At 35.8% G+C, this 12524-nt stretch overlaps 1 protein-coding gene across 2 annotated transcripts; it reads right to left on the reverse strand.

Annotated features, from left to right (window-relative positions):
- Positions 1-179: 179 nt before the first annotated feature.
- On the reverse strand, positions 180-11864 carry LOC142642668 (histone deacetylase 19-like). Of its 2 annotated transcripts, none has more exons than XM_075817070.1 (7): positions 11575-11864; positions 10550-11094; positions 8155-8595; positions 7314-7544; positions 5316-5432; positions 592-663; positions 180-508 (listed from the first exon to the last, which is right to left on the reverse strand). In XM_075817070.1, the coding sequence occupies exons 2-7, from the start codon at positions 11087-11089 to the stop codon at positions 428-430; spliced, it is 1482 nt and encodes a 493-aa protein (XP_075673185.1). In that variant the 5' UTR covers positions 11090-11094; positions 11575-11864; the 3' UTR covers positions 180-427. The 2 variants fall into 2 exon arrangements, with proteins under 2 accessions (XP_075673185.1, XP_075673184.1); XM_075817069.1 differs by having other exon boundaries at positions 10550-11135.
- Between the last annotated feature and the right edge of the window lie 660 nt (positions 11865-12524).

Below are 12524 nucleotides of genomic sequence, written 5' to 3' on the forward strand. Positions count from 1 at the left end.
TCATCAAATTAGTCTTTTATTGTAGACGGTGCCAGCTAACTTAGGTGGAGATATCTCAATTCTCATGGCCAACCCAGTTGCAAGACTCATCATGTGCACCTGTTAATCAACAATAAGGGGTTGCACTCAACTGACATTGAAACATTGAAACTCTAGTCTCAAGACTTGGACAACTTATCTTAGAAGTAGAAAATTTAAAGGTTTCAACCAGGAAAGAAGAGAAAGAGAGATGCTTTAGATCCTACAATAGTACATGTAGTTTTAGTATGTGACAGAATGCCAATAAATACGAAATACAATTGAAGATATGCGACTGCACAGATACATGAACCTAGACAAAGATCAACAAACAATTAGTGTGATTTTTGTGAATGCAACTTAAGGTACATCTAATCAGCTGCCTTTGTGAATGCAACTTAAGGTACATCTAATCAAATGGCTTATTCACATTCTCTTGTTCAACTTTCACGCTGGGCTCATCAACTGAAAAAGAATCCACATCTAAAGCCTGCAATTATCAATAATTAAAAAAATCCATTAGCAGGCATCCAATGACTATTTTATGCAAGTTCTTATGTGATTAAACTTCACCTTTGCGCATATGGTCTCTTCTGCTGCTGTATTGAAGCCTCTGGCATTCTCTGCATTTGTTTTTTGACCCTCCTGGGAGAAAAGTAAGCCACCATTAGAAATTGTTGTGGCAAAACAACATACAAGTTCAATGTACACAATTATGTCATTAATCCCACAACCATACTATTTAACATTTATTAAAAACAAAGGCAGAAGTACATTCAACTTCATAGCGTGGGATAGGAAACATAATGAGGAAGTAGCTAAGGGCAATCATGCTATTGTGAGGCAGACAATGATGAATGTAAACACGAACAGAAGCAACCAGCACTTGGAACAGCAGTATCTAAAGGCTGTTCTGCCATATCAAATTAAAACAGGGATACTTGGGGAAGAAAATAACAATAAAGAGACCATATTCATTCCTCCATGCATACAATTTGGAGCATCCGGGTTTTTCTCCTGCTTATACATTAGTTCGGAGCCCAACTTTCAATTGGATCAGTGATTCAGGCTTTTGGTTGCATATTATATCAGATACAAATCAAGTATAAGTTGGCTTCCCCCTAAGCTGATAAAACAGACTTTTCTGAACTAGGTCGATCAATTTTCAAGGCACAATCCATGACGGTAAAATGGTAGTTTAAAATGATAATGATTAACTAATAATTTATAAATTCTCAATGATGAAACAGAACAAATCTAGCATGGCAAAAAGCTCATGCCCATATTCAAATAAAGTCAACTCAGCCTAACTCCCAACTAATTGGATTTGGATCCTCTTATGCCACTTGGCCCTATCTAGAACCATTTCCCTACTTCCCTATGTCATATTTGGCCTCCCTTTAGCCTTCGCTGCTCCTTCCATTTTTTCACATTGGCGCATCCACTGGCCTACGTTGCACATGTTCAAACCATCTAAAATGACTCTTCCTCTTTTTATGCTCAATTGGTGCTATCACTACTTTCTCACAACTAACTTTTCTTTAATCAGTAAATAGAAACTTTATTGAAAATAAAACAGAGGTACAGTAAAAGAAAACAGTTACCCAGGCACACAGGGAGTGTACCAAAGCATTAAACAAAACTACATAGATCTAAAAAAAATCCAACAAAAAAGATACGTGAAGACCACTCAACTTAGTTATCCACTCAAACAAAGATAAGATGAAGATGTGCTTCAACTCAATGATTAATCCAACATTTTCAGCTCTACCACACTCACTTCATTGACATCATTTTTTTTTTCTTCCTTGATTGCCAACATTCCAAACCAAATAGCATAATTGGCCTTACTGCAACCCTATACAATTTTCTCTTTAACTTTATGGATAAAGCAATACTAGGATCCACATTGAAAAAATATTTACAGTTCACAAATATTAAAATAATAGACGTGATTTAATAACCCTTTATTAACAGTCTAAACTTTTGGGACAAGTGGTAATTTATTATGTTATCAATTAAAGTGGTGTAGAGTACAAATGATGCAGGACCATTAAGAAGTTCAGCACTATAATAGGTCTCTTGATGAATTCTTGATCAACGATTATTGTTTAAGAGTTTAGGCTAGAAAAGTATGAATGTTGACGGCTGTTTGGGGGCTGAAACAGGGGATAAACAGAAAATAACATAAATAAAACACTGGGCAATCACACCTAGGTCTTCCTAAGCATCACACCTAGGGTTCCTTGACAACACACCTCGAAGAAGTTTGCATCACACAAACAAAGCTTAAAAATAAGCTGCTGAATTTTATTAATCAAAATATTCTGCCATAACATGACCACAAAAGAGCCTTTATATAGAGGCTATAGTCATCATTTTCCTAGTAGAACTTGGACTCTAAATAACCTATTCCTAGAATGAATAGGAATAATAATAATAATTAAAATAAAAGACTTAATAATATGTAAACATAAAAATAAAACTCTTGGGCCTTTGGTACGGTCAATGACAGCCCATTTCAGATATTTAAAAATTACCAAATTGCCCTTATTCTAATAAAACTTATTCTAATAAAACTTAATTAAAACTGAACCAACAGCTTCTTAACCTAAAAGACTCAATACTAATAATTAAAATTACCTATCAAGGGTGCTAAGTGGGTAAACTAGACCACAATTCTTGAATCTTGGTATATTTAATCTTCTTTTTCCTTGAGCTCTTCCTTGTCCTTATCAACAAACCATGTCTCCACTCTACCTCCCATTTAAAAAAATAAAAATCTCACTTGTATGGACCCACACAAGATGAGAAATGTTAGAATACTGGTTAAATTATTAAATTCTTTGTTTTCTAAAAAACTTACTCTTTTGGGACAAGTGGTAGTTTATCAAAAAATATCTTATGGCTGTTTTTCATCATTTTTTTTGCTAAAGGTCAGTTTGAGAAGAGTTTGAATGCAACATTCATCACTCTTATCCCTATAAAAAAAATGTAGCAATTGAAGTCAAGGATTTTCGCTCCATTAGTCTTGTTGGGGGGTTTATAAAATCATTGTTAAAGTCTTAGCCACCAGACTTCGCATAGTTTCAGCTTCACAGAATGCTTTTGTGAGGAATGGGCAGATTTTTGACCCTGTACTTATTGCTAATGAATGCCTTGATAGTAGATTGAAAACTGGTTTGCCAAGGCTTCTTTGCAAATTAGATGTTGAGAAGGCCTTTGATCATGTAAACTGGGGATTTCTTATGCAGTTATTAGAATGGAGTGGGTTCTCTTCTAAATGGCGGCGGTGGATTTTCTTTTGTATATCTACAGTTCGCTTCTCTATTCTGATAAATGGCTCTCCTTGTGGGTTTTTTTAAAGTTCTAGGGGGTTGAGACAAGGTGACCCATTTTTTCCTTTGTTGTTTGTCCTGGTTATGAAAGCCCTTGGGAGAATGTTGGATAAAGATGTCCATGATGGTCACATGTCAGGCTTTGGTGTGGGTCATGTAGAGGGAAGATCATTGGCAGTGTCTCACCTTCTCTTTGCGGACAACACTTTAATTTTTTGTGATGCTGATCTGGATCAGGTTTTGTTTCTCCGTATGATCCTCATTTGGTTTGAGGCAATCTCTAGTCTAAAGATTAACTTGGGCAAGTCAGAGTTGGTTCCTGTTGGTATGGTGCATCATTTGGACTTATTGTTGAATGTTCTTGGCTGTAAACAAGGTACTCTTCCAATGAAATATTTGGATCTTCCTTTAGGAGCTAAATTCAAAGATAAGACAATATGGAATCCAATTCTAGAGAACATGGAACGGAGATTAGCAAGATGGAAACGTTTGTACTTATTCAAAGGAGGTAGAGTCACTTCAATTAAAAACACTCTATCTAATTTACCCACTTTTTTTCTATCTTTATTTCCTATTCCTACAGCTATGGCTAACTGAATTGAGAAACTTAAAAACAATTTCTTATGGGGTAGCATTGGAGATGAACCAAAATTCCATTTGGTTAAATGAGCTACTGTCTACAGTCTCATTGCTGCGGGTGGCTTGGGGATAAGGAAGGTAAGACTTTTTAATGAAGCTTTGCTTGGGAAATGGCTATGGAGATTTGGGATGGAGAGGGCGGCCCTTTGGAGGCAAGTAATAGAGGTGAAATATGGCTGTGAATGGGGTGGCTAGTGTACTAGGCCTGTTAATGGTCCATATGGTGTTGGCTTGTGGAAAACTATCAGTCGATGGTGGCCTTCTTTTTCTCACCACATTCTATATGATATTGGGGATGCGTCTAGGGTGAAATTTTGGGAAGACCATTGGTGTGGTGCAACATCGCTTGCAATCAGCTATCCTGAATTGTTTAGATTTTGCCAAGACAAGGAGGCTAGTGTGGCTGAGCTTCTGAAGCTTGATAATGGAGTCCTATTTTGGGATGTAAGTTTCTTTAGGGGTGTGCATGCTCGGGAACTAGAGGCACTAGCTAGTTTTACGGATACGATATATGGTGCTTCAGTGAAAGGGTTTGGTGAGGACAAGATGTGCTGGAAACCTGATAGAGAGAAGGGCTTCATTGTTAAGGATTATTATAGTCTCTTAGTGAGCTCTAATGACTATTACTTTCCTTGGAAAAGTATTTAGAAACACAAAATACCTTCTTGAGTAGCCTTCTTTATCTAGATTGCTGCTTTAGGAAAGTGCTTAACAATTGACAATTTACGAAAAAGGAAGGTTTGGATATTGGATTGGTGCTACATGTGCAAGTGTAATGGTGAATCGGTTGATCATCTTTTTCTTCATTGTCTAGTTGCAATGGATCTGTGGGCTATGGTGTTGGGATTGTTTGGGGAGAGCTAGGTTATGCTGCAATCTATTGTAGGGCTTCTAGCATGTTGGCTAGGTAGATTTGGTCAACACCAAAATGAGTATATATGGTTGATTGTTCCCCATTGCTTATTGTGGTGTTTTTGGAGAGAGAAATAGTAAGTGCTTTGAAGATAAGGAGCGCTCCATCTCAGACTTGAAGCTATCTTTCCTTAGAACTTTAATGGATTGGTTGGCAACTTTGCAGAATCAATCATTTTTATCTTTTCTTGATTTCCTAGATTCTTGTAATTTTTGTTCTTGATTTTTTGACCTCTTGTACACTCCTTGTGTACTAGGGTGTTCCCCTTTTTTTATATCAATAAAATTATTACTTATCAAAAAAAGAGTGAAAATATTGAACAAAACTAATTTAAAAATATTAAGCAAAACAACTATAAAATTCTGACCGATCATTCATACAAGATACAAAATGAGTAGAAAACATACCAGATCTTTGAGTTCCGGTTCAACCATTTCTCTCTTTACTCTACTTGGTAACTTGTCAAAATCTCCTTCCCATGTCCCATCTCTATCATCGTCATCTTCATCTTCATCTTCATCTGCCTAAACATCATTAACAAATTGAAAGAATTGAGAGACAACTCCCAAATAGAATTCTAAATCCCTTTTTTTTTAATAGGTAATGAAAATTTATATTAAAGTAATAACGAAGAGTCAAAGATACAATAAGATCCCCATGTACACAGGTAGTGTACCTAGGAGGACCATAAAAATTGGCAAAAAGTACAACAAAAACAATAAACAAAGACTTTGTCCCAAAACTTTGGGGTCGGCTATGGATTCTCGACAAATTAGTTAGGGTCAGCAATATGTATTCTTTTCCTCCATTCTACTCTATCTAAAATCATATTAATATGATTTTTGGTCTTCCTCTACCTTTTTCCCTTAAATGATAAGCCGCTCAATGCGCTCATTGCAACATCCAATAATATAAGGAAGGCAAGAAAAACCATTTTAGCTCTAGAAGAGGATGTTCCCCCTCAAGGTTTGGCTTTACTCTCCCCAAAGAGTCCACATAAGATGCAATGGAATGGCCCCCCAAATAACTGCAAACTGATGGAGACCAAAACCCCCTGTCCAACTCTCCAACAACTCCACCACATGTCAGGGCAGCACCCAAGAAACACCAAACAAGCATACAAGATACAGAAGTCCATAAACTGTATGCATATGTGCAGTGAATAAGCAGATGATCCACAAATTCCCAACTACTTTTGCACAACAACTATTAACAATGCAAATATTCCTCTTCCTCAGATTTATCCAATGTAAGTCTTCCCCTTTGCCACTAATACATGTCCTTAATGCTGCACTGATTAATGAAAAATAGAAAGAGTGCAATAACCACACCAACTCTCAAAGACCTGTAGGGCTGCCATTGATGAGAATCGAAAATATTACTGAAGTAATGCACATGTTCACCCAAGTCCTCCATTTCTTCCCAAACCCATATCACTCTAGAAAATAAAGGTGACTGCTCCAACTAACATGATCATAAGCCTTTGTGATGTCCAACTTAGAAATGACCCTTGGGATCTTACTACGAAACTTTGCTGCCCAATACTTCATTTGCAATTAATACTGAGTCTAATATCTGCCTTTCACAAAAGCAATTTGTGAATTTGATTGCAGATTATTCACTATGCCTCTTAGTCTATGGGCTAGCATTCTTGCCAATATTTTATAAAAACTCCCCACCACACTGACGGGTCCAAAATCTCTGATATTGCTAGCCCTCCCTTTTAGTTTTTAGAATAAGTGTAACAAATGAAGCATTACGGCTCCTCTCAAACATACTTGACATATGAATCTCTTCTTAGAATTGCATCATATCCACTTTAACCACCTTCCAACACCATTAGAAGTACCATCATAGTATAGCCATTTGGACCAAGAGACTTATCCCCATTCATATTTTTATTAGCCATGTAGACTCTCTCTCTCTCTCTCTCTCTTAAAAACACTTCAAAAAGGATTAATGATAGAAGGTTTTCACTTGGTTTCTACAGCTACTTTATTTCTCAATTGTAGCACAAACAATCTAAAACTTTTCAAATTTACAACTCACACCCAGCAATCGATCAGCAATCAAAAAGAAGAATGAAAAAAAGCCTTAGTCTCAAACTTTGGGGTTGGCTATGGATCCTTGATAGATTAGTTTGAGTCGGCCAAAAGAAATTTGTATTGTTACTTCTTCTTTTTTTGACAAGTAATAATGAATTTTATTGAATAAAAGAAACTTCATGTTCACGATGATGAACACAAAGTATATTCTCAAATATCATAAAAAAGTGATCATACTCCGATGATTATTAAAAACAACAAGATAAAGACGATGGAGCAATTATTATTAAATCCAATGAGATAGAGAAGATGGAGTAAACAATGACATGTCTAACAAAATAAAGTGCTTAGAAAATGTACCTCTGGAAGTTCAGAATCAGGAGGTCTTTCCTGAAATTGGACACTGGGAGCATGCTGAAGCTTTGAGAGATAATCAAGAAGTTTAGCCCGTATTTCATCCAATAATTGCCGCGAATTTTTATTTTCCATGTTACTTGGGGCAACATGAAGGGTATAATCTGGACCAAAATACTCATAATACTCATGCTGTGGCATCTTGTCATCAACTTCAACTCCAAGTGCAACCCCTGTCTGCCTTACATGAAACATATTAACATTAATGTGATTAGTTAAGAGAGGTCAACAGAAAAATTACTAGAAACATGAAAAAATAATAATAATCATAATCATAAGTATCGAGAGCAAAGAAAAATAAAAGGTAATAAGAATCTGAGTAAATGCAAAAGATGATAAGAATCTGCTGAACTAATTTGAACCCTAAACCATCATATCCTCTTTTGCAATTATGTAGCTCTAATTTGAACATCTAGATAATTAGTGATTTTATGGGAAGATAAATAAGAATGGAAATAAGTAGTATCTTGAGATTTTTAACTCCTCCAAAAATAAATTTTTTTGACAGATGCCTTAAAAACTTAATAGACCTTTAATGATTCAAACAAAACCTCGATCGCCATGTTTACCCTTTTGTGTTTTGATCCCTTCCAGCACCCAATCAATTTATGAGACAAATACATTTGATAACAATGAAAAAACCAGGTGCAGGTTTTTTTACACATTGCTAGTTAAGATTCTCCACGACTCGTTATGGATTCCCACTCATGGAAAAAAAAATTAATGATGTTACATTTGACCAGCTTATAATATCCTAATCTATCAATATCACAAGCAATAACCATACCTCGTAGCACCAGCAGCGAGCAACATTCCGAATGGTATAACCACCACCACCCAGAAGCAACAGTGGCACATTGAAAGATCTCATAAATCTTACACACTCTGCATGACCTTTGATAGAGAGATTGAAGCATCCTAATCTATCTCCAGACAAAGAGTCAGCACCACACTGTAGAACTACAGCACCAGGCCTAAAAATTTCCATCACCTTCCCAATGATTGGTTTGAACAAGAAATGGTAGCTCTCATCATCAATCCCGTCATCAAGCGGAACATTAAGGGAGTAGTATTTCCCCTTTCCATATCCAATGTCACGTATGTCCCCTGTACCAGGAAAATAATCTCCAAATTTGTGGAATGAAACAGTCATGACCCTATCAGTTGTGTAAAATGCCTCCTCCACACCATCTCCATGGTGAATATCAATATCCACATATAAAACACGCTGCATTCATAGATAAGAAAAATATTGCAAATTACAAAAGGAATTAGGTAAAGCAATTATAGCAATTTTTAAAACATTGCTATATAAGTCATTCAGGTTCAAGAGACAGCTACGTGCATAAAATGCATGATGGTCATATAAGATAGAGTCCTTTTGCCTTGACTATACCACATGTTTGCAATCAGTTCAACATGAATCTGAAACATAAATCCAATCTTCAATCATTAGACCTCATATAATACCTAAGCTCTAAAGATAATAAAGATTGTTGGTGAACTCGACTTAACAAGCCTACTCTCAATTTTTATGACAAGGGACCTCTTCTGATGGAGGACCATGGCAGCAGCCATTGAAGACATAAAAGGTGTCCTAAGACTTTTAATTAGTTTTAAGTGTCAGGGGTAATTTGTAATTTTATGTTATTTTGGGATGGGCTGTGCTAAGTAAGTATAATTAATTTATTGAATATAAAAAACAAACACTTTCTGTTCACAAGTCTTATTTTAGTTTTATTTGAGTTTAATTAATTAGTTTGGGCTTAGTAATAACGCCTAAGGAGCCCAAGTCCAAGTCCAAGTCTTATTAGGAATTTAAATAAAATCCAATTTCAACTAGGAATATGTATTGAACTTCTATTTAAAGGGTTGCAATGCTTTCTATTAAAGGAGAATAATAAACTTTTAGACTTTAGGGAAGCTATGAATCTGTCTAGAGGTTTGTGTGATGCAACCTTCTCCAAGCTGTGATGCCAAGGAAACCCTAAGTGTGATGCCTAGTCCTAAATAACCCCAAACACAGACCTGTTAGCACTTAGCACTGGAACAGCAACCCAAATTTTGGTTTTTCTCCTTTTGTTCAACCCCAAATTCTATTATTCCTTTTCCCGTTCAAAACTTACATTCCTTATTATTTTCCAGCCCTCTCCAAAACCAAACTCTAATTCCTCAAAATTCAATTATCCCATCACTGCCCAGACCTGACCTAGAGATTCTAAATCTGATTCTGCTTTGCTCTCCCTTGTCCTATATCATCTTCAAGGCAGGGCCACTGTGTATATCTTCCCAGACCTGGCCTAGAGATTCTAAATCTAATAAGTTCCTTTTCACCATTATATTATATCTGGGACCATGTAAATACATATAATTTTGTATAATGACCAAGGAAAAAAAAAAAAAAAAGAGTAGCAGGACACTATTCTACCCATGGTTACAGTCACCACTAATGTTTAAAATCTATAAAGGCTAGATAGTCATTAGCAAAATTTGAACAAAACAACACACAGATAGGTTGTATGCTTTAAAATTGTGAAAACTATCATTCTTTCAGTAGTTTATTAAGATGATCCAAATATGCCCCCTTAGTTTCTCTCTTCTTCTTCTTTTTTGGATAAGTGAAAGAAGCCTCAATAATTATAAAAGGTATGGCTGTAAATAAAAAGTTTTTATCCATTTCTCCATCTCAATTTATATCAAGCAAAGATTATCTGGTTGGGTACAAATGAGCTGTCAGGCTACTCCCACTCTCCTCCATGAAGAAGACTTATTCCTATAGTTCAGAAAACGTAAAAGGAAATGGAATTTTTTTAACAAGTGAAAAGGAAAATGGATGTTGGTGAGGGGTCGTGACGTTTTTTGCAGCTTATTAGTTATCTAGATCATATATACATGAGGAAGTTTAAACATTCTAAAAGAAATTCCATTCTAACAAACTGGGGAGAATTGGATTCCTGACATCAATTTGGACTTGAGCCATTAAGAAATTGAAAGTTCCATTGCCCAAGTTCATATAAATTCACCTTTTGTGTGAAAACCTATATAAATGGGAATATTGTTAAATTAAACATAGGGCAGCATAACAATTGAGAAATTTTCAAGACGTTGAAATTGAAACATAGTCTACTACAGTTTAAGAAACTATGGTGATGACAGGAGGACGAAGAGAAGAATGGACAAACCTCGTGCTGTTTAAGAAGCTCCAAAATAGCAAGGACAATATCATTGACATAACAAAAACCAGAAGCCTCACACTTCTTGGCATGATGCAAGCCACCAGCCCAGTTGATAGCAATATCACAATGACCATGACTTAACTTGACAGCACCACCAACGGAACCACCAGCATAAGTTTGACAGAAAGAGTAGAGACCATCGAAAACGGGGCAGTCTTCACCAACATTGAAGCGCTTGAGTTGCCTGAGCTGATCCTGCTGGGTTTCAGGAGTAATACTCCGAAGGAAAGAAACATAATCATCGGCATGAAAGCGGCAGAGATCACGATCCCGGGCAGGAAAGGGCTTGAGAACCTGCATGTTCTGAAGCAAACCATAGTGGGCAAGAAGAGCATGGGTCATTCTGATACGATGAGGCTTCATAGGATGACCCTGGCCATAATAGTAATTCCCCACCTCCGGGTCGTAGAAATAACACACTTTTCTCTTCACACCATCTGGTCCCGATGGTAGGGAATTGCCTCCTCCTCCAGCTCCACTATCCATTTCCTCTTATAACACCAAAACCAAACAATGATTTTGTTTTTCCTTCCTTTTGTAAAGCAGAAATAAATATAATTAATTAAAAGAGAGAGACTTTGGATGCATAATCGAAACATAAAATGAAATGAATAAAAAAAAAAAACCCTAAAAGCAGTTGATTGTAGATAGTGATGAAGAATGTCCAGTAATAGAAAAGTAAATTCATGAATTAATTATTAGGAGTGAAATAAAGAAGGCAGCATATTACAAGCTAAGAGAGTGAAGAAAGCAAAGAGATGGGGAAATTTTGAATATTTATTTATGTATGTTCGAAACACGAAGACGAAGACGAAGACGAAGCAAAAGCAGGCGGAGCTGAATCAAAAATTATAAATCTACAAATAAAAATAAGGTAATGCGAATGAATGAATGAATGTGCGCAATCAAATCAAATACTTATATAAACTCTAGTAGAAGAAGAAGAAGAAGAAGAAGGAGGAGAGTGTTACCTCTACTATGACGTCTATAATAATAAATAAAAATCAGAAACTGAAAGAAAGAATGAATGAATTGTAGGATAGCTGCAAGGCAAGCAGGCACGCCTTCGTTTGGTTTGGTTTTGTTTGGTTTGTATAGTAGCAAATAATAAGAAATTTAGAAATGAGAGAGAGAGAGAGAGAGAGAATTCCTAAATGTAATGTGGTTGCTGAAAGAGCTCCAACACCTTTGACAAATGAATCACCAATCCTAACTCTACACATCGCCCTCCTACTCCTGCCTCCTCCTAGACTGCTGTTCTTTTCTTAGGGCTTTGACCCGCTCATTACCGGCTTTCTCTTCAACCGCCCGGTTCTACTCTATTTCATTTTCCGCTTCTTTTTCTTTTTTAATTGCATTAACTATAAGTTATACTACTATAAGAATCTCAAAACCAAAAAAAAAAAAACAACAACTATAAGTTATATAAGAACACTAGGCCCAAAATATCAAATTTGTTCTTAAGGATAACCATAGTTATTAAACTTGATCGGGACATTGATCTGGTCTATGAAGCAGATTACTGGATCATTGATTTGACACACTTGTCATCAGTCGAACTGCACGGCCAAATATAAAAAATTATATATGTGTTTTAAAAATGATAACATAAATACATAGATTTAAAAAAAAAAAAAGGCCTATTCCAAAATTAAATTGGTTTTAACATAGTCTTTTGTTAAGATTGGAGCCTTGGAAGAAGTAGGCAAACAAATTAACAAGTGCATTTTTTTTTTTTTGAATTTTTCAGGTTTTCTCTTCTTTAAATTACTATATTATAACACGTTAAACAATAAATAAATAAATAAATAAATAAATAAAGTGGACTTATAGATGTAATTTTATAAACTTCACAAACTCAACTAAGTGATAAAAACTCATCCAAGTTACACGAGTCACCGCAAACTCACCAAGTTTGACC

Source organism: Castanea sativa, chromosome 7 (genome assembly GCF_040712315.1).
Source record: "Castanea sativa cultivar Marrone di Chiusa Pesio chromosome 7, ASM4071231v1".
Classification (NCBI taxonomy): domain Eukaryota; kingdom Viridiplantae; phylum Streptophyta; class Magnoliopsida; order Fagales; family Fagaceae; genus Castanea; species Castanea sativa.

What these genes read in the sequence shown, in the direction of transcription:
- LOC142642668 (XM_075817070.1), bottom strand. Translation starts at nt 11,089, where the DNA reads ATGGATAGTGGAGCTGGAGGAGGAGGCAATTCCCTACCATCGGGACCA. An exon ending in CTCGCTGCTGGTGCTACGAG is followed by an intron (nt 7,545 to 8,154) that starts GTATGGTTATTG and finishes CATGTAAGGCAG; the next exon opens with ACAGGGGTTGCACTTGGAGT. An exon ending in CTGATTCTGAACTTCCAGAG is followed by an intron (nt 5,433 to 7,313) that starts GTACATTTTCTA and finishes AATGATGTTTAG; the next exon opens with GCAGATGAAGATGAAGATGA.